We start from the raw sequence: 25,873 nt of genomic DNA on the forward strand, positions 1-25,873 counted from the left end.
GAGTATTTCACCCTGAAGTGGGCAAAATGAAGAGCCACTTCCATTTCCTAACACCATGGACTAGCCGGGTGCAGAGCGTGTGGGAGAGAGGAAAGATCACTGTACCACATGGTATCCCTGCAAATACCAAATGCAGTCCAGCCCTCAGCATGCTAAAAACACAATAGCTTCTGTGAAATCAAACAGTGCATGAAAAGCATTTATCTAGGTTATCCCCTGAGTTTGGGCAGTGTAAAACATTTTAATAAGCAAACTGACAACTCCACTGCAATATAAGAGCACAATTGAGAAATTCTTGGTTAATCTTGGCAAGCTTGGTTGTGGGATTCAGCAGTTAATTGAACAAGAAGGCATTCACTCCTGTGTGCCTTGTCCTTCAAAGAAACCTCTGCTGGAAGGTTTGTTGCCTCAGTTTGCAAAATAATTAGCATGCCTATTTCCGAAGCCAAAGCATTAGACCATCATGACATATGTGGGTGTTCGTAAACCACTGGATATACACAGCATAGACACAACACCTGCAACCTGCAAACAGAAGGGAATGTTTTGCTGCTAGTTCCTCTCCAGCAGAGATGTGCCTGTCTGAAACATTTCTGCTACTGCTATGTTGCTTAATATTCTTACAGTTTTTCAGTTGCTAAGATATGCAAGAGTACTAACTGTGGCCAATTTTGCAAGCTGTGATTATTTCAGTTATTTGTCAAGATATGTGTGGACAAATATGTTGCAGTATCCTCTGCAATGGTATTTACAGTTCTATTCTGAAGACAGAAGAGTGATGCACTGAATAATGAAGTGTCCTGCCAACTGGAAGCAGACCACACTAAAATTCACGACATTTGAATGTTCTTCTAAAACATTTGTCTTCTTGGTGTTTGGCACTTTTTTTAGTCTTTTGGTAACTTTAGCATGGTTAGCTCAGCAAGATCTTTTTTTCTCAGTGTATTCCTGGAGGTGTGTTTTGAGGTGGATTTGAGTGACATTCAAGGAACAAGATGGTTACAGTCACAGCTTTGCTATTTTGAGGTCTCTAAAAGAAATGTATGGGTAAAAATCAGTTGGTTTTGTTTGACTACTGCATAGGCAGTGTGCAGCTCATGTGGCAATGTTCAGGAATAAAAAAAGCAAAATTCACATTTCCAGCTGTGGTAACTTTCTAGTTATCATAAATAAAAAGCATTTAAAAATTATAGGCATCATTAAAATGTTTTGATAAACTTCCTGGTGTTTGGTTGTTTACTTCAAACCAAACTGAATGTAGTTGTTGGAGTTCTCTACTGTAGGTGTGGGCAACCTCATCCAGACCCTAGGTTTACCACCAGACTTGCATTCCTCTAGTTTGCTACATATTTCATACCAGATGGAGGGGTTCCTTAAAGTGTTTTTTGGTGCACTTCAGAGAACAGAGAAACCCTCTGAAGCTCCAGAAGATTAAATATTCTGACTTGCAAGGGCTTAAAATGCCAAGAGAAGCATCAGAAAGGGGGAGGCACTAATGGGTGAAGGATTGGGAGCGACCAATATCATGACAGACTCCGAATAGTTCCTAGCCTATGGAAAGAGGTCCCCACCTCCCTCAGACCAGCCTGAACAACAGTCAAAAGAGACAGAATGACACTGAAGTTAAGCCACAGAAAAGCTATTTGGGCTGTCATTCAAGTCCCAGCCCTTCTACAGACTTTCATGTGATGGACTACAGCCATTTGACCTCCGTGTGCTCCATTCTCAGTCGCCAGGATATCACAGAATCACAGAGTCATTTAGGTTGGAAGGCAAACTCTCGAGTTTGTTTCCCCTTGGCTTTAATCTTTTCTCTGCAAAAAGTATAAGTTCTTCATGGTAGGAGCTGTCTTCCATTATGGGGATGTGCACTGCAGGTCCTTAGGGACCTTCATGTTGGTGGGTGCTTGCTGTAACTCAATAATAGGGAAAAGCAGAATGGAAGAGAAATAGAAAAGGAGGAGTTTAGAGGCAAAAAAGAAGTTTAAGTTAAAATCAAAGATTCATTCAAAAACACAAGGTATTTGGCCTTACATTTTGCTAAAAATCTGGACTAGTTCTTGTTTTTTTCCCCAGATGGTTTTGCCAATACTTCAAGCAGTAAGTAAAAACCCATGCAAGTGTAGGTGTAGCAATGTACACCAGTACAACACAGCAGTCTAGGAAAGGAAGTGCAGAATATTTTAATATGGTCCACTCCAGTTTATGAAATAACTAGCCAAATCTGTGAGTGCTTACTTAGCCTATGCCCAAGAAACTGTACTTCTGACTTGAGTGGAAATTTCACTTGAATAAAGATACAAATTCAACAGAGAGCTCTGAAAATTGTTCAGATACAAATCACAGTGCTGTTAGTGGACTCTCTTAAATACTTTCCTAAAGAGTATTCTCTGCATGAGGACAGGAGCCTATGTTAATCTGTGGATAATAATGCATAAAAATAACAAGACAAAAGAACTAAATGGGAGAAGGAGCTCAACAGCAGAGGGTTTGTTGTTAATAATCAGAGCTCACAGCTCCTCCCTAATAGCTTTTCACAGTTATTCTCCTTTGCACTCAACAGGCCAAATTAATACCTCATGTATCTCCAGCAGTCAGTAAACAGGGGATGAAGGTCTCTCCAGTTTGACTGTGGTCTATTGTACTGGTCCAGTGCATCAGCACTCTCCCATCTCTGCCTAATTTTATGCTTTGTGGTACCACCAGATCCTACATTATGGAGCACAGACCACGTACGGCAGTGGCTGGAATGGGCGGTGAAGGAGTACGGTCTCCCGGACGTAGACATCTTGTTGTTCCAGAACATCGATGGGAAGGAGCTGTGTAAAATGACCAAAGATGACTTCCAGAGGCTCACCCCAAGCTATAATGCAGATATCCTCCTGTCACACCTACACTACCTCAGAGAGAGTAAGCTAGTTTTCTGTCATTATGGTTGTGGCTACAATCGATCTGTGGTTGGTATCAGTCTTAGATTTAATGATGTGGATACACTCAGCTGGGTTTTCAAATGTCTGTTGCAAATGTTGCTGTTCCTAAGAACATAGTAGGGAGCCTGATCCAAAGCCTTTTGTGTTTGATGGAAAGATTCCCATTAATTTCAGTTGGCTTTCACTCATGTTCATCGAAGAAAAGAGTTAGGGAATATTTCTACATGTCCATCTCAGAGAAAAATCAAATTGAAACCCAGCATATTCATCAGCATACTGTAGGAAGAAAATCATATGGGATTCAGTGCTAATGTTTTTTCTGGTCACATACTCATTTCTTTCCATTTTAACAATGAGAATGCTAAACAAGAGTGCAAACATTGATTCATAAAGTGAATTCCAGGCATGATTCTAAGGACTGACAGCAGTTTTCTCTACTCTGAATAGGATCAGGAAGATTTCACTGAATTGAATAAAGTTCTGTAAATTCATGGAAAAAAGGAACAGTCCCTGAAGTTCAAATGGAAATTACTTGTAGTGCATAGCTAGCATTTTCAAAGGGAAAGAAGGGACTAGCGAATTCCTGGCTTGAGGGCTTTCATCTAAGCTTGAGGAAATTTTGCAGGTTTGCCTCAGTTTAAAGAAGTTAAAGTGAACACGGTTTTTAAAGAAAAAAACAACAAGCATTGCAACACCAGTGCGGTGCAGTCTTCTCCACACGCACACTGTCAATAATCAGTCAGAAATATTATACATTCATAGTGTTGAATAAATGAATGCCCTAGTTTAAGCTGTACCACACATGCCTCCCTCCAAACTGCAGGCTGAAACTGACTGTCAGTAGACTCACATTCAAACAATCCTGTCAGGGGAAAATATGGTTTAAAAAGATAATTCACAATTTTTTTTCATTTTGGTGTTGCTTTTTGTTTTGTTTTGTAGCTCCTCTTCCACATTTGACTTCAGATGATGTTGATAAAGCCTTACAAAACTCTCCACGGTTAATGCATGCTAGAAACACAGGTAATGCTGGCACTGCTCCCATTGCTATAGGTCATCTTCTAAAAGCGCAGGATTCCTTTTTATGGGTTGCTTGCTAAAAATGGAAATGGTAAATCAGGAGGGAGACAAGCATATCCTCTCCTTGCTGTGTGTGTGAGATTTCTGCACAGACACACAGAAAAAAGGTGAGATCGCGCAGGGCCAGATGGTGCAAAAATTGTCTCCTTACTGGTAATTTCTTGTGTCCTACCAGAGAATGGGGTCCCTGACACATGATAAACTGCAGGCTCGGGGCCTTTGTCTCTGAGGACTTTTTTTCTCATTCTGGCTCATTGTACTGTCAGATCTTCTGTTAATTTGGCCCAGAAAAGTATTGAGTGTAGGTAGGAGAACGATACAATACATGCCTCAAAAGCATCTGTCTTTCAGGATGTGACTTAAAATATTTATGAAAATAATTCAGAATAAATTTTATCTTGCTCTAGCAGTTGTGCAACAGAGGATGGCATGGAATTGTACATATAATATGGTATACATACTGATTAAAGATGTTTGGAATATTGCGTGATCATGCCTGAGGGTATTAGTTACCTACAGTGACCAGAAATAACAATTCTTTATGAGAAATGAAAAAGATAATACAAAGGATAATGCAAAAGAAAAAAAAAAGAAAACCTTGGATTGCGATGTCTCTTTCATATTTCGTTTAGTTTTTCACTGTGATAAATAGCAGTGAGTTTCCTAGCAAAATTAACTAGATTAGAAGATCTCTCACTGAGATTAGATGTTTGCCACTTGACATAAAGTCCTACTGTGGGCTGTAGGCCTGCTGCAAACCCCACCAAAAGCAACAAAAAATTTTCCATTGACTTTGATGGGGTTTGGAATAAGCCTTAAGCCCTTTTTAAAAATAGATGGACTTGATGGTCTTTTCCATCTCTGGCTTTCCAGATTCTAATTTGCCAAGCAGTTTCCACATACAGTTATCCAAGTGTTGTTCAGCAGTTCTATGTGTTATCTTTTTCTATATGTGTGCACTGACAATGATATTTTGAAATTCATTTCACCAAAATGAGATTGTCTGCATTTCTGTCATTGGGAGTGTGAATAATATCATGCTGATCATCAGCATAAGGAAAATTAGTTGTTCTGTTGGCATAAGAACTTTGGAGTGGGATTTTCAAAGGACTGCAAAAGAGTTAGAAACAAGTTCTTGAAGTCAGCAGTAATTGCACAAATCCTTATGACCCTTTTCCTAGAGATGGTCATTAGAAGTCTCTTGATGTAGTCAGAGCAATTTCAATGCCTGAGATAAGTGAGGTACCATTTTCTATATCAAGCTCAGTATTTTTAGCTTTTTCACTCTGTGAAGAGAATGAGATATCTGAGGGTCTGACCCAAAGCCAAACAAAGTCTGTGAGAAGATTCCCACAGACACCAATTGGCTTTGGCCCAGGCCTACAGTCTCTGTCGAAAATATGAACCTGTTTGGGAAGTGCATGCACTAATGAAGAGAAGGCAAAGAAGTCTTATTTCAGAAGATATGAAACCACCTGCCCAGGTGGAGGTGATTGTGGTGAAGGTAGAAGGGATTTCCTGAACTTGACTGTCTCCTCCCTTAACACGGATTTTGCACAGACTTTTATCCAGTAATTTGAATGGATTTACACAAGTGCAAAGGCTATCAGAATTAACTTTTGTATATAACAGTCCTAAGAGAAATTAGTTATTCATAGTCTTCATTCAGACACACTACAAGAGGTAAAATATCAGTGGACTTAGGGACTGTGAAAATGAATCTTTAGGTGTTATGTCTTCTTCTTTCTCTTTAGGAGGTGCCACTTTTATTTTTCCAAATACATCAGTTTATCCAGAAGCAACACAAAGAATTACAACCAGGCCAGGTACGAACAATGACCACCTTTTGTATGCTGTGATCTTACTGATTTCATCTCTTGAAGTATCTCATTCTTTTTCTCCTTCAACTCTCTTTTCATAAATATTAGGCTATATTTTGAATACACACACATATTATATACATATATTTTATATATATGTGTGTGTGTATATCATTGTGTAGAGTGAGATGATTAAATAGAGCAGTTTAATAAGTCTGTTTCTTCCATATATCTCTGTCTTTGAAGCAATGCTATGTACTGTTTAAAGCACCAGAGAATCAGAAGACCTGAGCTCTATTCACTGGTTCTGTTGCATTGTCCCAGCGCAGTCACTTTTCAATGTGTTCAGCTCTCTGTCTGTAAAATGAGGCAAGAATAACCCTCTTTTATGATGCTATTTGGAGTATGTTGGGAAAAGGTACTCTGAAAATGCAGGATATATGTTTCTCCTGCTACCTACTTTTTATTTATGTTTGAGGCAAACAAACCCCACAACATCTGATTGTAAATTTAAGAGACTAAATAAGTAAAATCAAAACATAGGAAAGTTCTTACTGCTCAAAAGTTTGAAGCCCATGAAAGTATCGTGGGTGTGCTGGTTTGTGAAAGGCTAAAGGGAATAATTAAGAAGATGAGGACATTGCTATGAAGCTAAAAATTTTCTTTATATCACCCTTCACCACTAAAGATGCTGGAAAAATGCCTAACTGGACATTTGCTTTTCCAGTAATAAGTGCAAAGTACTGTGAGACATCAAGAGGAGTTGCAGCAAAATACTAAATTTAAAGGAAATCTATTACTGAGCCAGAGGCATACATCCAAGTGTCCTGAAGGGACATACACTTGAATTGACTGAGCTCTTGTGAAAAGATACATTCTTTCATTAAAAACAGAGGGGGTTTTGGATAGCAAATATTTTATCTATCTTTTATCAATGCTCTAGGGTATAATCCAGGACAGTACATACAAGTAACTATTTTATATACACTTATATACATGTATATATGCATGTCTGTAGATGGGTTAATTGATAATTAAAAAAGATAGATAGGGAAACATCTACCAGGCCATTACGTGATCAAATCCACCCTACTCGGTTTCTAGGAGAACAAACTATTCTGCTAGATTTATTTGTCTATAATAGTGAATGAAAAGGAAACCACTGATCCAATGCATACATTTGGCATTTGGCTTTCATAAGGCATTTACCAAAGTGCCCCACAACTATTTACAATAAAAGTTAAATCAGCAGATCATAAGAAACAGATCAAGAACTGGCTGATTAACCTGTTACCAAGACTAATAATGGACATCTTAAGTCATGGGTGCTTTAGCATTCTCTGCAATGATCTATACTTATTAATAATTGGAAAAAGGACACAATAAAATTTGGTATAAAACTTAGAGATGACACATGATTTTGTCATTACTTAAAACCAGAGATTCCTCTAAGGGATTCCTGTACAGGTGCCCAGAAGCCTTCTTAGAGAAAAATGAACTGGCAGTATGTTAACAGCTGAAAATGCAAGTTGATAAATGCAGTATAAGACACAAGTTATTTGCATATCTTACTGATTTCAAATTAACCCTCTTCACTCATGAAAGAAGAACTTAACATAGGCATCTTTATTTATGGCACAATGAAAGCCACTGCTCTAGTTGTTGGCCAAAGTGGAAAAAAAGCAAACAAATGAAGAAACACAGTGGAGAATCATATGGGAAATCTGACTGTGCCGTTAAATAAATCAGCAGTGTAGCCTTGTACAGAAAGCTGTGTGAATCATCCCTTATCAAAGACGCTATTTGCAGAATTAGAAGGCACTTAGAGCAAGCCATGGGAATATGGAAAATCTTTCAAGCATGTTGAAAGATATAAAAGTCTGAAATTGTTCAACTCAGGGTCTGCGGATGAGGAAACATGATATAATTATCAAAATAAAGAGTGTCACAGAGTACCTGCTTAGTCTCAGTATTAGAAGAAAGGATATTCAAAAAAAAGTTAGACGTTTTCATGAAACGTTAAAGCAGACTGTGGCCCTCACGGTCACAGGTTATAGTAGCACCCAGGAGCTTTGAATGCCACGGAGGAATGTGGACATGAATATGGATGAGAAGACAAAGCATAGCAATAGAAACAACTACCAACTATGCAATGTAAAACTGGATGCCCAAAACTCTCAGTAGTTTCCAATGAAAATGAATATGTAACATAAGACCAGAGGGACCTGGGTGTCCTGCAGGAAGTAACCATGCCAATTGGGAGGTTTTCAGGCAAAGGCTAGAATGAATGTGCTGTGAAAGAATACTATTTTGTGGGTATGTTTCCACTGGACTTGAACAAAAACTGGATTTTTTAATCCCATGAGAAATTCTATGATTTCAATATTTGTTTCATCCTGACTTGTGACGGAAAAATAAAATACTAGTTTTCTCTGAAGTAAAAGGTTCTAAAAAACCCACATATCAGATATGGTGAACTCCTTCATTTCAGCATTTTTATCTAAATCACATTTACAATGACACTTACAAAACAAAATGCTTTATGTCAACATCTTCCTGTGTTTACACAATTACTTGTGGGAGTTATAGTTTGGATATAGGGTGTCTCTGTTGTTCTGTGTAAACTGGTGTATCCTAACTAAACATTTCCTACAACAAATTATTGTGATTTTGAAAGCATTATTTTGTTTAATCTTTTACAATTGAAAGTTGACAAACATCTTTAAAGTCAGAATTTTTGTTTGGGAAGAAAAAAGATTTTTTTGCAGAAATTCAGTTTTCTCTCAAGAAACATTTTGTTGGCTTATTCCATGGCTTTCCTTTTAGTTAAATGTCACATTTCAACTAGACTGCAAAGAAGCTTTTCCATAACAAAGCGCCCTTCATGTGAGAGCAATAGCAGACCCTGGGGACAATCACTTGATGAGACGAAAAAGGTCAAAAATGAGGAGGGGGGGGAATAAATAATGTTAAATGGGAATTAGCCAAATTCTGGGGTGCAATTCTGGAGAAAGTAATTAAGCATTGCCATTGTTAAGGCACTACAATAGAAAATAGGAAATGAGCAGTGCTTGTAATGAACTGCAATGACAAAGGCATATTTCTTCAGTCACCTTTACGACAGAACATGAGGTTTCGGCAAGCTGAAGGTAATACAATGAAGCTATCGGGAGCTCAGGAAGACCTAATATGGGTTTGTCTACATGTCTCATCAAACAGGAGCATTCCCATCAAAGATCTGTCCAAGATAAGGACATGTTGTACTAATATCTCATGAATAAGAACAGATCTGCTTATCTAGGATAGCAACATGTTTATCAAGGCACAATACTGAACTAAGAATGAAGTTGGAATTTTGCGCTATTTCAAGCAAGGCTGATAACTGGATTTTTCTTTTAATGGAGAGGGCGTAGTCAGAAAACCATCTTATGATGTGTTGAGTGAAAAGGCAAAACAGTTTTCTCACAGTACTAAATTTGTACCAAATATATTTGAAGGCTGCAAGTGCCACCGAGTACAAACACACAGCATCACACAGCCCTCTCAGTGTACAGGTGTCTAATAATTTGGAGACCCACAAATAGGAGAGGAGAAGTGGGGAGAGGAGGGGAGAGGGGAGAGGGGAGGAGAGGGGAGGAGAGGGGAGGAGAGGGGAGGAGAGGGGAGGAGAGGGGAGGAGAGGAGAGGAGAGGGGAGGAGAGGAGAGGAGAGGAGAGGAGAGGAGAGAGGAGAGGAGAGGAGAGGAGAGGAGAGGAGAGGAGAGGAGAGGAGAGGAGAGGAGAGGAGAGGAGAGGAGAGGAGAGGAGAGGAGAGATTGTGGGACGAGTTGCACAGCCTAATGACAAGCACACACCTTCTATGTGATCTTTCTCCCCTATTTGTGTGTAGTCTTTCTGGGCAGGGAATGGAAGAACTGAGGGAAAAAACAGGTTCCTTATGTCACCAGAATCTCCCTGGCAAGGCTGCTATGGAGGTAGAGAACTGGCCAGGCAAGGCAGGACTGGACCAGATACATGCAAGCAGCCCACGGCTGAGCCCTGTCCCCCTCTGTACAGACAGAACTCGGAACCCCCTGGAAACATGACCAGAGTCCTTCTGAATTTTTTTGCCAAATGAAAGTCCTCAGGCCATGAGGTGTCTCTAACTACAACAGTTAATAGCAGTGTTGATCTCAACCTGATCAGGACATCTGCATGTTACAATGATTCACCTGCACACCAGTATTCTGCTCAGAGATGAGCACTTGTACAATTCACGTTATTTTCTCCGAGTTTCTGAAGGACAAGGCTCTGGAATAGTTCTCAAGAAATCAGGGATAAAAGATCACTAGTTATTCAAATGCAGTACAAAGATAAGTTGCATATCTCAGCAAAAGCAAAGATTTTGAAGTGTAAGATTCTGGGAGACGACAGTGCTGGTAGTGCCAGTCTGCTCCTCAAGCCAAACAGACCAAATAAATTAAAGGCAATTTGGTTGTGAATTTCACATTACACTTTATTTCCATTCGATACTTCTGCTTATAGTGCTTGGAAATGGGCAGAGATACATCTGTTTTGCACAGAGCCAGTCTGTGACTGTTTCTTTAATTCCTAACTGGTTTCATTTCCAACTATCATTTCTAAAATAAAGCACAAGCACTGTTAAGAATCAAATCATCTGCACCAACTTAGTTCACCCGGGTGGGTACTGCTACCTTCCTGAGGTCCTGGGCAGGCTACATAAGTCTCTGATTTTGGCAGTAATTTTAGCTAATGTGTTAAAGCCAGCCATAGAAAAGCACAGGCAACTGCAAAAGATTTCAAAGGGTAAACCAAACATTTGAATTTACTACATATACTTTATGAAGAAAGCTTTTATGGTTTAGTTTCTTCATTTTTATATGCTAAAGCATTTAAATGAAATAGAAGTAATGAGTAAATGAAAGAAAAGGCAAACAAAAATTTAGATACGTAAAGTTAAGGAGCTTGTCCCAAGAAGCAGAAAGGAATATTTAAATAGATGAAGCAGGAAAAAAGCTATCCACTTTTTGGAAGAAATATAATATTTATACATATATATGTTCAACATTTAAGCATGTTCACTGTTTTCACATGTTATGTTTCTAAAGATCTGTGAGGATACCAGGGTGTGGAAGGGAAAGTGAAGGAAAAGGAATTATTAATAATTTGAAAAAACTAGTAGAAGAGAAACAAGTGAGATTGGCAAAGTGCAGCAATCAGTTATCCCAAAAGGTTGGATTCGGGATGATGAGAGTGAGACCAGAGGGTGCATCTGAGGAAGAGAGCTCTTGCAAGCATGAGGAATAATATCATGGGGAAAGCATAATAAAGTGCATGATGGCAACGAGAGCTAGTGCAAACACAAACTTACAACAGTGGTTTAGAGGAATCTCCAACAGACAAAACCAAGACTTTATTGTCTCACATATCTCTGCCTATGACCAGGTGGCAGAAAAGGGATCTCTCAAACTCAACCTATAAGGTTTGATTAATCTCAAAGGATGACAGCAACAGACTAGCAAAGAATGGCACATTAAATCCACTAAAGCCTATCTTCTTAAAAGAAGATGCTGTTACATGCTGAGATTGGGAGGGAATGGTACACAGTTTATGCTCAATCTGAGCTCTGACCTCTTGGGGGACTTTTCCTGCAAGACTCTAGCATAAATTGTCCATGATGTGCAGTGTGTGTCATTCTTTGGTGTCCTGGGCTGAGGAAGGGGACCAAAGGGAGTACTCTGAACTGTTGGAAATGATTGACTCTATACTATTTCAATGCAGTTCAGACATCTAACAAGAACAGGCACCTCTAAAGAGCAATGCAGAGGGCAATGTGGTACTGTTATTTTTAGAGACAATAAAGATGATAAAGGTTTTAACAAGGAGTATCCTTCCTATTTCAGTAATTTTTCCAATCCACTGACTCCCCTAGAAATGTGCCCCTTATGGACATAAACACTTTATGCCATATCTGCATGAATCACTGTGTTTTTCCTTCGCAGATTTGCCTTATGAGCAAGCCAGGAGATCAGCATGGACGAGTCACACCCACCCCAGTCCTCAGTCAAAAGGTAAAAGCATCTGCATATGTCTAGCCTGTGGGCCTAATGCACATCTGGTGCACCCTGGATAGACTCTGAAGTGAACTGATAGGAGCTACCTCAGCATTCAGTTCTGGAGGATTTTTACCTGTGCCTTGGCTGGAAAGGCTATTAGCTGTGTATAGGCAATACTGGGTGGAGTCACTGGGGCAGCCACATCCTTCCTTGAACTCAGGCTTCATCAAGTCCATGACCATATAGTCTTACAAAGCTAAATCCTATTGTCAGCATCATTGAGTGGTGAGCAGCAGGAGTCCCAGGCCTGTGATCTATCACAGGTTTGGTGACCAACTTCCAAACTGGAAAAATAACTACATGGGTTTTTCCATTTTCAGCTACTCAGCCATCATCCTCAACAGTTCCCAAAACAGAAGACCAGCGTCCTCAGTTAGGTGGGTGTCATTTTGTTTGAATTATGCCTGGGTATGATGGGGTTTGTTCAACATGATGAGAAGGACAGCTCTCACCTACCAACCAGAGGCAAATTGCAACATCATCTGATTCAGACCACTAATGAGATCTGCAGCTGGTGACCACTAAATCCCCAGACGTGTATGAGTTAGCTCTACAGCTGAGTCTGAGATGAAGGCTCCCATGGCCATTGAAAATTGCTTTTAGTAATGTTTAATGGCAGTGATGACCTTGCAGAGTCAAAAAGCTGTTAAACAAAGTACCTATGTACAGTTTAGGTACAAAGGTGGAAGGTAAGGATGTCAAAAGACCATATACTCCACAGTAGTTGAAATGCTAGCAGTTGGAAAATGTGCATGAGCAAAGAGATGAAAATGGATTACAGTATACAGAAACCTATTTGAATTGGGCTCCTGAAATCAAACAGGAAAATTAGAAGGATTCTCAGTCTATTGGGAAACTGAGGAGAAAGTAGAAGTTTATGAGTTTGTAGACCAGTGGTTTTGCAAAATGGGTGCATTTTGTGTTTTCAAAGCAGCTAATCCATGGGGTAGGACCTGATCCCTTATTGTGAATTCAACTGTGTTTTGGACAGGTAGCTAGAAAGCACTACAGACATTCTGAGTCAGTTATGGCTTTTGTTAACAGCAAAAGGGTAGAAGTAGGAAATAAAAGAGAATTGGAGGATATTCTTAGCTCAGAAGACTCTGAGCCTGTTTTTATCACATGGATTTCAAATCATTATTCTGGTTTTTGTTATAACTAAATAAGACTGCGCGCATGACTACATCTCATTAACTCATATGCATGCTGCCTGGGAAGTATTATACTGCTTTTTGCCCAAATAGTGTTTTGTCTAATCTGGCCTTCCAACCATGAGAATCTTTCAAGAAATATACTGATGATTTATGTAAGTCCTTAGGACCGTTTAATGGCTGTGTGTGAGCTGCACAGTTTATTTAAATGTATAAGGAATGTAACCTGATTATCTTCTTGGCTGTAAAACTGGTGGCCGTTTGAGAGCAGCTGTCCGGAGACGAGGCAGCCCAGTGACAGGGTTGTTCAGCGAGGGGCGAGAGGCTGTGCTTGCAGCCCATCGCTTTGGCTTTTGTATGTCTGTCACAGCCTTCCCTTTTTCCTGTTGTACTTCAATTCAGGCCAAAATAAGTTTTCATTTCCAGAAGGAGTCCCTTGAGGAAAACGTTGAGATGCTACGGACATTGTGTGGCTGACACAGGTTCTTCTGAAAACCCTAGTTGCAAGGTTAATACAGGGGATCCCTCACGGGACTCCAGTGACAAAGGAGAATTGACTCAGCCACATTGCCTGGGTTCAGCCATGCACTCTCAGCCCTCTTCTGGAGGCTCTTTTGGCACAGAAAGAGTTAGCAGTGGCATGGGGAAAATGAATGTGGCCTCACAAGAAGAGACGCTGCTGTCCTTTGTGGAGGGGACTCTCACCCCATTACCTGTCTGTGCCTGTGGGCCCTGGTACACTGCAAGGGTTGATAGTACCAAAGGGTGCCTGTGTGTATGTGTGCTTTATTTAAGTAGGAATCAGAATACTTCTGGGCCAGATTTACAGTGTGTCTGAATATATGCTTGTGCACACTAATGCAGTACAAAAGGCAAATGTGTATCCTTGCAATTGTTCACTTGCACACTCAATTTTAAGGAAAAACATGCAAATATTGCGATGCAAAGAAAGGAACAGCTTTCCCCAGTGTTGGACCTGCTGTCCCATCAGGCAGTGTGCACTGCCCCTTACAAGGTCAAAAGATAACACCTAAAATGTTTGACATCATTGTTACATGATTTTAAATCTTTCTTTCACCATTTTGTAGATCCGTATCAGATTCTTGGACCGACCAGCAGCCGACTTGCAAATCCAGGTGAGAAGGGATTTTGCCGATTTAGGAGGATTTCTCCTCACTGCTAGTTTCCCTACTTCAGCTTTAAGGCCAGACCTGGAAGGTGATGTGACCAATTTTACCACTATTCAGTATGACTCAGCAGGAGCTGATGATACCCAATGTGCTGCAGGATTAGGTTTCTAAATTACGCAAGGGTGGGACTGAGGTCACGGATTCAGACACATAAACTCATGTATCTTAATGTAGGTGTCTACATACAAGCTAGGTGTCTTATTTCCCGTGATATTCATTGGAGACGTAGTTAATATAGCTCTCTGTAGAGAGCTATTCAAATCATCCTAGAGTAGATGGTTCCATTCAGTCAGTCAGATACCTCATTAGAGGTATTTGAACTCCTCATATCAATAGGAGTTCACTTCAGTTGCCGAAACATCGGGATTTTGTTAAGTGCTGTAAGATACCCCATCTGGCCTCCAGGTACCCCTCCAGAAGGGCATGAGTCTCTTACCGATCTGCGTCATGTGTCCCCGATTCTGTTAATCCACAATACAATGCCATACTGACCTTGACAAATACAAAATTTTGGGATGAATAACCCAAACCAGCAAAAATATATAGGGAAAAACCAGGAAAGCATAATCTATTTTCAAAGAATAATTGGGTTAAACACTTCAAAAAAGTTCTTTCACTTTAAGAAGAAGGCAACAGGGCGCATTGTGGACAGGGGCTTGTAGCATGTTTTAGCTAAAGATGAGGAACCTTCTTGGTGAGTTAATAACACTGATTGTGAACTGTGCAGATTTCACTGTTGCTGCTCTGAGTCCACAGGACATACTGTGGCCGTACACCACCATAATCAACATCATCATCTGCCACAGTGGATTGACATTGTACATGCCACTTCCTATTTCCCTTGCTTTAACAGCCACAGGGCAGAGTGTTCCTTGTTCCACATTGCAGGTCTCCTCAACCCCCAGTAACAATGTTTCTTCTTACAGCAATTGTATGGCTTTTCAAGCCATGAAATTGCCTAAATACTGATCCGTTTCCTTTCACTTTATCCCAAGTGACATCAAGCACAGTTCTAGATTAGTTTACTTTCTAAACAGTTTTGCATGGCATAGGAAAGCAATTAAGTGAGTATTAAGAATAGGATTTTCCAAATGGCCTAAGGCGGTGGGTTTCCAGGTGACACTGATCTTAACTGGAAGTGGGGGCCTACCTCCTTTAATTTGTTTGTAAACCCTGGCTTTTACAATTTTGTCAAGCATCCATTTGGCAGACTTCATTACTGTGGAAGACACTAACATGATCTGGATTGTGATACTTTTTTAACATTTGGATATGGAATTCCTACACACCATTATTCCTGTGCTTTAACATGTTTTATGTGTTTATAAATTGGTGGAATTGCTCTCTCATTAAAAGGAAATTGACAGCAAACATTTATTTTCATAGGACTGTATATTACATTTGGAAGGCAAGTGTTTATGTTAGAACATATGTTGGATTGCTTATTCAAAAATTTGTGTTTTGTCCAGTGCTGAACTGTTTATTGATTTTCAAAGGCTAATCCTCTTGTTATGTTTCATGTATTAAAACTTGCATGCCTTGCTCATACCATGGATTCTTTTGTTTGTTTGTTTACTTAATGCATGTTAATGGAACAGAAGAAATTCATTAAGGACAGTTTGGATAAATATCATTTAAATGAATATGGGTTTCAGTTGCACTGAAGTATAAACTGCTAATGGATTTCGGGTGCTACTCTAGCTTGATATTATAATTTGCTACTATAAGCTTTCCAAAGAAAAGCTTGTTTATTATACCCACATATCTGGTTTGGAAAAAAAAAAGAAACCCAACCAATTCCTGGTCAGAGATGTACTTAGAAGTTAGCACATACAGGCTGGTTGGCAAATTCTGCTGACATTGTGCTTGTGAAACAGATTGCCTTGCAAGCTGCTTCAGCTGTATTTTGCATCATTTCAGTGCTGCTTTATTAAGAAATGCTAAGCTTTTAACATGAATATCAGTGGCAAGGCCCTTTGAAATCTACTTTCAATTGCCTAAAATGGTGAAATTTTGTTCCTATAACTCTGGGCAACACATTTCTGCAAAGTTGACAGCAGACTAATTATTTTCTTTTTAAGACTAAATTGGCAGAGTGAGAAAAAACCAACAACAACATTTTTAAGTCTTAACTTCAATAATTATTTAAACTCGTTTGACACAGAACGATGACAAGAATGTATTTTATGGACCTTTTCACTGTTCTTGCAAATGTTTTGCCCTATGGTTGTATGCAGTGCAACAGCAAGCTAATAAGTTTCCGTTCTGCATTTCCCCAAATGCTGCAAATGGATGATATGGTTTGGCACGAGCCCAGCTTTCTCTAAACTTCTCCATTTTGTGCAGGCTTATTCCATAGCAGAGAACATTTAGTTGCAACATAATGCTGTGAGAACAAGCAAAATGTTACGCAAGTGAAAGCTGTTTGTCCTGAACTTTAGAGATTAGTTTCCTAAATGAGCACTGTATTATTTCCCCATCAATTGTCTACACTGAATGACATTAGGTAACTATTAAATCTCCATGTAATGGCATTCTGCCACTCAGATGAGGGAAAACATGACACATTACCATTATCTCTGCTCTTTAGGATTTCATGAGACAGGGCTGGGAGAAAGGGGACTAGTTAAGTGTGAGAAGTAGGAACCAACATTGCAACATTTCCTAATAGGGTCCTATGTGAGAGCCTGGAAGAACTGATGTCTTAACATTATTAATCGCTAGTCCTGACATTTCTATTTCGTTTCCCCCCGCAGGGAGTGGGCAGATACAGCTATGGCAGTTCCTGCTGGAGCTCCTCTCGGACAGCTCCAACTCCAACTGCATCACCTGGGAGGGCACCAACGGGGAGTTCAAGATGACCGACCCCGACGAAGTGGCTCGGCGCTGGGGGGAGCGGAAAAGCAAGCCTAACATGAACTATGACAAACTCAGCCGTGCACTTCGCTACTACTATGATAAAAATATTATGACTAAGGTTCATGGTAAGCGCTACGCCTACAAATTTGATTTCCACGGAATCGCTCAGGCTCTCCAGCCTCACCCCCCAGAGTCGTCCATGTACAAATACCCATCAGACCTCCCCTACATGAGCTCCTATCATGCGCACCCTCAGAAGATGAACTTTGTAGCTCCCCACCCCCCTGCTTTGCCCGTAACATCGTCCAGCTTTTTCGCTGCCCCTAATCCGTACTGGAATTCACCAACTGGAGGTATCTACCCCAATACCAGGCTGCCAGCTGCTCATATGCCTTCTCATCTTGGCACCTACTACTAAGTGGGGAAAAAAAGAAACACCAGAAAAAGCAAACAAAGACACTTCTCGCTGGGATACAGTCCCTGATGAATTGCAATGAACTCTATTGGAGTACACGAATTAAAAGTGCCTAAAGAGACAAGTGAAGGTTTGGCTGGGAAAAAACACATTAAAAAATAGATGTCAAAAAGACTCTTTGTAGTAGGGATTTAAAGGAGATATTCGAGAATTATTAAGATACTAAAATGTAATGTATATGGGCATCGACTCTGTGGACCAAACAACAATAGACTATTGTAGGTAAAAGCATGAAATGATAAGGAAAACCTACGAAAGCTAGTGGTCTTAAAAAGTTGATAAGCTTATGTGTAAAGTTTGATATCTTGCTAGTGCAAAACTGGGACTATAGTACAGCAATATAAGTCTATAGTGACCTAACATACAATATATGAATCATTACAAAAGAGGGGGGAAAAGGGAAAAAAAGGAAAAAAAACCTACCTGTATTTAAAAAATAGAAACATATCAACAAGAGACTGGTTTAGTGTGGAAGCTGAGTTGGAATATAACAAACAGCATTGTTTTAGTTAAAATCAAATGTGTTCCATTCATCAGAGTGTTATCAGCTACTCAAACTGTGAAGACAACCCAAACTTTAAGATTCCTTGACAGTATTACAGGAACCCTGAGCCAAACATTGGAAATGAGAATGTGCTGAAGGGCAAGTGTATGATTGTAGATCAGAGGCCTGCACCTGACAGAGGAAGCAGAAAGGAGAAAGAGGAGGACAAAGGTGGTGAGAATGGGAGAAAAGAAACTTCTTTACCAGTAGAGACTGAAAAGACTGAAAACTTGGTAGCATTGGGACTATGAAGAAACACTTGTTTGGACTTGTGAAACATATTGCTCAGTATCATACCATTCCCAGTATTACAGGAGGAACAGACTTGATTTTATAGTAATAAAAAAAAGCGGAAAAAGGGAAAAGCAGACGAATTCAGAAATCAGAATATGCATCTCTTTAAAAAAAAAAGTAAAACTGGAATTGTGTTTGATATTTAAAAGTTACCAGTTAGAACCTCATCATTATTAAGGGAGTTTGTTTTCTATTGGTTAAAGCAAGAGACAACCCCTGACTGCCAAAATCAGAAATCATCTAAGTATTTTTGTTAGGCGGGCGCCAGTTTTTCTTTATCGAGTCGCGAACGCTGTGCGTTTGTCAGAATGAAGTATACAAGTCAATGTTATTTTTTCCTTTTTATATAATTATTATATAACTTATGCATTTATACACTACGAGTTGATCTCGGCCAACCAAAGACACAAAAAAGGGACAATCAAAAATATTGTGGCCTTGAATTTTAACTCTGTATGCTTAATGTTTACATTATGAACATATTAGTACTTAGAATGCAGAATGTATGTAATAAAATAAGCTTGGCCTAGCATGGCAATTCAGATTGACACTGTAGTTTGCATTTGCGTTTGCATTTTTAGTGCCTGACACGCCTATCAGATCTCTTACTCACCATGTTAAAATATGCTAGGCATTTTGTTTTAAAATTTTGTTTTGTGAAATCTGGCAATCATGAAAATGTAGGACCAAATAGCAATGCTTAGCCTAACTTCAAAGTGGACAGGTGCTGTGTATCTTCTTTTCCAGACAGTTCTGCTAAAATACTTGCAGCCCTTCTTTAACAGTGCCTTGCCATTCCTGTCCTGAGCTTCTTTGGCCCAGAGATTGCAACCATGCCCAATTCTTTGACAACTTCATGGCCAAGATTGAAAATGTAGTCTAAATGAGGCCTCTAAGGAAGAATACTGATACCCAGAAATTACCTTTTGTTGCCATCAGATTATGCAGCATAATCTCAGCCTGAGATGTATTTTCATACTGAATCATATGTTGAATTACCATGCCCCCTTGCTATTAATACATACTGTATCATTATTAGTAAATAAAATGAATAATGAATAACTTCCATTATTCCTCACTTTAGAATGGAGTGTATGGTAGCTTGTTAATTTGTCATTACAGTCCATCCTGGCTGTTTACAAAGGGCAGGATGTTTTCTTTCTCTTCTAGATTTAGAGGCTTCCCACACTGTACCCTGGGCCCCAAAACTACATCTGGTGTGTAGTGGCATGACTCCATTTTTTTGCAACACCAGCTGAAGAACTGGTCTGGAATATCAGCACTGACATTTATGAGTGCCTCTCCACAGCAGGCAGTGTTTACTGCAGACACCCCAGACAGCTCAGACCTCCAACTGTATCCCTCTTTTTTGCTGTTCTTCTGTCTGTTTTTCAGACAAAATGGGTGTGGTTTCAGGTTTTATAGCAAATGTTCTGCATATCCATTTTGTGGAGCATTAATCGGTGCAGTGCGATGGGAGCCTACTTGCCAGACTCCTGTGTTATGGGTGTCTTGGTGGCAGTTTATAAGCACAGGATTATATTACTAATGTTTGAGACCTGAGCAGTGGCATCATAAGCCTTGTGATCGTTTGGGAAATAAGCACTGTAAGTCCATATCTCTTAAAAAAATAAAAACTCAAGGAAAGGTTACAAAAACTGAACTCTTGGAAAAGGTTAGTCACTCACTATTTTAGAAAGTTATGGCAGGCACACCTACATGCTGACTATAAGAATAATAGTTTGCCTTTCAGTGGAAATACATCTACAGATGCTTGCTATCTACTTCATGTGTACTTCCAACTCAAAAAACGGTAAGTGTATTGTTGAACCACCTTTTAATTAAACACTTAAAAATCCAGATAAAACAACCATCTTTGTTTAGATTGGCAAGGACGTGCCTGGAGGCCTCCAAAGCATCCCCAGTGCTCACAGAGCTGCCTGCAGGATTTCCAGATTGTGTTGCCTGGCTGCTATCATGTGCAATGGGAACAACATCCTGATATTAAAAGGGTCCAAATCCTGGGACAGGGATGGAGTCACAGCAGATGGCGTGGTAGAGACCCCTCATGATGAAGAGCAAAATCCTACAGTAGGCCATGGGTAGCTCACTGGTGAACCAGTCCAGGACATCCATCTTAGAGCTACACCTTTCCCCAGGACCAGCTCACAGCTTTCCAGGAGCCTTGGAAAACCTGGATTTTGCAACCCTCAGGATGAAGAGGAGAGTGAAGGATGGAGAGACTCTACTACTGCTGCATTAGGATGGGTGGCTCTGCTACTTGCAGGGCCTCCCTAGCCCAGGGGCAGGAGCCACTCCACGAGGTCTTCCAGCTGGAGGGCAAGGACCAGGCCAGTGTCCCAGGGCACTGGCAGAGGCAAAACAGGCAGTGGACCCATGGTAGTGTCTCTGCTGCTCACTGCCTGCTACCCGATCTGGCCCTCCTACTGGGAGCCAGGAAGACCGGAGTGAGGCCAGATTTTTAGGGGCTGGTTCCCAGTTCAGACCATGACAAGGGATGGGCCCAGTACAGCCAAAATGCTCAGGGAAGCTGAGTGACTCTGCGTCCATAACATGAGAGGCATTCACATGAGGCTCAGCCAGACCCCAAGACCTCAGCTGAACATGCCGTCCGTTTGCCATTTAAGCACCTGGGTGCATGGACAACATGGCCCTCATGAGTTCACATTTGTACAAGTTGGTCATGTTGATAACTTTGGCCCTTTGTTTAAATTAGGACTTCTTTTAAAGTCAGTTGTCAGTCAAGTCTCATACTTTATGACAGCACTCTGAGGACTGCTCTGAAAGTAGAAGCTTTATTTTTCCTGAAATTTAGAGATATACATGTGTGCTTATCTTTCACCAAGAAATACACATCTGTCTGAGAAGCTACACTGTAACATGGGAAGTGACGGTGAGAAAAGTTTTAAAAGTAAAACTAGGAAGCTCAAATTTCACCATTCTCAGTCAAGATATTTCCCCTGATATTAAATTGGGTTTAGTGAGTATATAAAAAATGCCTTTGAAGGATGTATTTTACAACACTTACATTGTGAGTCTTAAGGGAAGATCAACAGAGGTTAGGACAGCACAGCACCAACTGTACTGAACTCCTTCATTCCCCACACTTTCCACATTCGGAAGAGTCCACGTTGGGTACCTCAAATGCCACATGCTTTTTAAACTGCCCACAGAAACACAGGGATCATCAGTGATTTAGACTTTCTTCTGCCAACTCTTCTTGCTCAGACTGTTTCTTACACCAGCTACGATCTAATTTTAAAATAAATTTTTAATTACAGATGCATTAAAGAAAGGTAAAAAAAACCTCTCTACCTTATGTTATGTGTTTAATGATCCTATGATCTTTTTTCTGTGCCATTTAATCAAGTTTTGGTCACATCAGGGGAATGGCCCTGAGAATAGTCTCTGTTTACCTAAATCTCTGGTAAGTCAGGATGGCACCTCATCCATCCAAAGGATTCAGTTAACTTATGCCTGAATTTCAGCTGCCTCCTGAAGCAATCCTGATGCAACCCAAGTGCTTAGTTCCCTATCTGGTCAGTGGAGGGAGCCTTCTGATATCTTCACAGCAGATCCTGCCTGCCTTTGGCACCTCCGTTACAGAGATTAGGTGCTACCGTGGAGGCTCACGGTGGACTGTGGCTAGTCCTTGGGCTTGGCTGGGACCTTGCTGACCATCAGCAACACAAGCCCTTTCATGAATGACAGGTAACCCAGTTATGTGGCAGCAACGCCTGGTGGAAAAGACAGAGCTCCCTTGTGCTTTCTTGGTAAAGATATTTCTTCTTTTTTTCCCCTCACTGGAGTTGTCACATCCCTTGCTGTGTTGGGCTGTTCGGAGAGCCCTTCCTCATCAGAGCTTGGTTAACAGCTCACAGCCCTTAGGGTTCAGAGGAGGCCACCCTCCAGCACTTGGCATTACACTGAGGGAGGCAAGTGCTAAGGAGTCCATGAAGCTTCCCCCTTGGTTAATTAGCACTATGGCCCTCCCTCCGTAACAAGCACTGCCTATGCACACACCTGGTCAAGGCATGAAGCTCTTGGCTATGCAGTCCCTCATGCCTTTCACCTTCTGGTTATGTATTTGACCTCTGTGCAGGCCACATGAGTAGGTCACACCAGGATTTCAGCAAGAGAAAACATGAAGTCTGGGTAAGTCACATGATTTTTAGGAAGCACATGAGGCTGCTCAGAAGGCTGTCCTGGCTCCCTGTTTGTTTCCAGGCTTCAGCTGCAACCTCCAAAGTGGCTTGGCTCCACTGCTGCCCCTTGGGCGGTGTGACCGCTCCTTCAAGGCACTAGCAGCTGAGACTACATCAGATGCATGACCCAGTGCTTGAAGAAAGGGGACTACTTGGTGAGCTGGTTAATGAGGATATTAGGCCAAGTGGAATGTGGAAAATTATTTCAAAATGTAATGGCTGTCAGTGTTTGAAAAGGCACTTATTTTCAAGAAAACTAAATAAAACAGCTAGGCTGGTTAGGCTAGGAATTGCCCTGAGATGTACTTTTAAATCAGTGGAGTGAGGACATCTCAAAACGAGGCTCAGAAAATTTCTTGGGTTGTGTACCAGAATATTGAGCCATATATATGTTATAAAAGAATAAGGGGCAGAATAGTTTTCTATGCACAATCCTAGAAGAAGTAGTGAGAAAGTCTACTTGGGAAACCCCATCCATCCATCTCACTATTACAGAACTATTTTCTATTGTATACTTACTGATGTTTCCTTAACCTTCTCATTTGAAAAGGTCTCAACTCCAGGGTATTTCCACCCATTCCCTTAACACAGAGGTTAATACATCTCATTGTCAAAGTTTTTTTTGTTTTCCTGCTATTTTTGTATTTTGCAATTTCTTCTGGTTACACTCCCCATGCATCACACTCCAGAGTGCCTAGCCTGCCTCAATGTTTACGACTTCCCAAATATTTGTAGTTTGTTATCACACTCCCTTTGACTGGATGTTAGCCAAGCTTAGACGTATTCCACTTCACAAACCTATCCCTCTTCTTCTCTGATAATTGTTAATGGGCCCTTCTTATTTTTCCCTTTTTTTTTTCCCCCTGTCTCTGCACATGGGCACGCCTGATGTCCTCCTGTCTAAACCATTTCCATCCATGACTTCTGTGACTGCCACCTCCTTCCCACTGAAGTCTGTGCCGCTCTCCCCAGTCAAGCAGCTCATGTGCTTGTAGCCTCACCTGGCTGAAAGGTGTTCCTTGAGCAGCTGAAAGACCCTTCACCCCTTCAGCTCTGAATGGACTTCCATGTTCTTTGTTTGGAGCAGTTTCTTATGAACTGAAAAACCTCCCTTCCTCAGATCTCTCCACCAACAGACCACTAGGAAGGTTTTTCCAAACTATTGTTGTGAACTTGCTGCACGAATTCCACCAGCTCATCTCGCCCAATTGTGCAGTGGTTATTTTGGCTCTGTTCTGTCTGTGTCCCAGCCAGGCTGAAAGCTGCTTCAGGCAGAAAATGCACATCCACAGAGCACCCAGCAGTGTGTTGCTGCTTAATACTAGATAATCATGACTAACATATTGCCAAAGAAAGTGCCTATACATTTCCAGTTTTCTTCATGATGAAGGTGTCGTTCTTCACTGGAAACTCGAAAGTTGCTCTGCAGAAAATGGATACAGGGTTCTTAAAACAAGCACAGGCACTTGGGCTAAACAATTGCCATGGCCCTTTTAGGCTTCAAAGCAGTCCTAAGAGGATATCAAAGACAAGTTTTAAGTTTTAGACACTTTCACTCAATTCTTTCATACATTTTTGCAAAATTACCAGTTTGTACCAGCAAACCAGCCATGTAGACCCCTTGGCCACATGAGACGTGAGCGCAGGACTGCCAGGAATGATATAGGGCTTCAAAGACCACCTTCCTGCACCCTCCTGGAGAAGAGCTGGAGGGCTTGTGAAGCTCTCCAGTACATCTGCAACAGCACTGACCACTGAAATGGTCAATTTTTAAAATAATGTCCCTTTTCACTTGTGCATTGGGGAGGGGTATAGTCACCTGCATTACTGTAGTCAAAATACAAGGGGAAGAAAAAAAAGGGGAAAGTCAAAATATTCATTTGTTTTACGGTTGAAAAATCACCCCATGCTGTCTAGTTCCCAGAAACACTAGTCTGGTACAACAATGTATTTCATTTTCCTGGGATGAGAATGGCATTCAGATGACCCAGCCATGAGTCGGATCCTATTGTGCTGGATATGGTAAGTACAGATCATGATTAACAGATGTTGCTTCAAAGTGCTCATATCTTTAAATACACAAGACTAATAAATGCTGGAAGAAGCTGTATTTTCTGTCAAGACTAGCTGAACATTTTCCATTTCAGCTCTTTCTTCAAGGAGAGAGGGTGGGATTGGTTTTTTTCTTCTAAGAAGCTCTGAGGATAAATTCAGGGAACGTGTAGAAGGTGCTTGGACATCGCAATGGGCTCATATCCTGACACAGATAGACAGCTCACAGCCTGGCTCCCCAAGGGACTGAAGTGTCTGCTGTTTCCCTGAATGACTGCTGGTTATAACTATGGAAAAGTTATAAGTGGCTCTGTAGGGTTATAAGCAAGTTGTAAACCTCCCATCACGTGTTTCCAAGGAAAAGACAGAAAATTAGGACTAAAGCAAGTGGCACACAGCCTTTGGAGCGGAGCAGGGCTTGATTCTCAAAACAGGTGTGAAAATAAAGGTTGTTACCTTGGCTGTTCCTGGAAGATTAAAGTGGAGGAGGTAAGGGGGGCATACAACCAAGGATGCATGGAAATGCCAGAGCTATTATCAGTTGGGCTTGGAAAGAGGAAGGAAAAATGGTAGAAGGCGGCCAGAATCAAGAGGGAAAAAAGAAGAAAAAGACTTATGAATTGCTGTCAGAGGGGGTAGTAAAGTGTCATGACACTGGCCCCCTTATTAGCAGTTTATGGAAGGACTTGCAAGGACTACTCGGTGCTAAGTGTTAGACCTGATTTGATGGCGATGACATGAAATCAGATCTGAGTCAGTAAACAGAGAGCCAACCAGAGGATCAAAACATGGGCTGACAACGTGAAGGCAGCAATCAAGGAGGTTGACTTAGCTCAACCTCCCCTCCCCCTTAGAGAAAGGGGAATTGCATGTGGTCAGGGGGTGCCAGGGAGGCTCCAATACCTGGGGGAACCCAAACAGGTTATAGGCATGGAAAGTGAAAGATGGATCTGGGGGATGTGGGGAAGGAAACAGCAACTGGATATCAAGAGGTTAACAGAAAGAGGGGTGAAGTGGAAGAAAAGGAAACCATAGACCCTCGGGAATTTAGAGGTTCAAGAGAACAAAAAAAGGCTTAAAAAGAAGATAAGGTCAGGTTTAATTCAAAGTACTGAGCCCAAAGGAGATTCTGGAGAG

General features: G+C 40.9%; 1 protein-coding gene across 3 annotated transcripts in view; it reads left to right on the plus strand.

The window, feature by feature from the left end:
- ERG (ETS transcription factor ERG) overlaps nucleotides 1-19,013 on the plus strand; it is a 147,820-nt gene extending 128,807 nt beyond the window's left edge. For all 3 annotated transcript variants that reach the window (XM_050903843.1, XM_050903852.1, XM_050903861.1), the window contains 7 exons: nucleotides 2,707-2,910; nucleotides 3,873-3,953; nucleotides 5,765-5,836; nucleotides 11,832-11,900; nucleotides 12,266-12,322; nucleotides 14,185-14,232; nucleotides 17,043-19,013. In XM_050903843.1, the coding sequence (XP_050759800.1) occupies nucleotides 2,707-2,910; nucleotides 3,873-3,953; nucleotides 5,765-5,836; nucleotides 11,832-11,900; nucleotides 12,266-12,322; nucleotides 14,185-14,232; nucleotides 17,043-17,563 (1,052 nt within the window). In that variant the 3' untranslated portion in view covers nucleotides 17,564-19,013. The remainder of the gene's footprint in view (nucleotides 1-2,706; nucleotides 2,911-3,872; nucleotides 3,954-5,764; nucleotides 5,837-11,831; nucleotides 11,901-12,265; nucleotides 12,323-14,184; nucleotides 14,233-17,042) is intronic.
- Nucleotides 19,014-25,873: the final 6,860 nt, after the last annotated feature.

The sequence above is a fragment of the Gymnogyps californianus genome, chromosome 1 (assembly GCF_018139145.2).
Source record: "Gymnogyps californianus isolate 813 chromosome 1, ASM1813914v2, whole genome shotgun sequence".
NCBI lineage: Eukaryota > Metazoa > Chordata > Aves > Accipitriformes > Cathartidae > Gymnogyps > Gymnogyps californianus.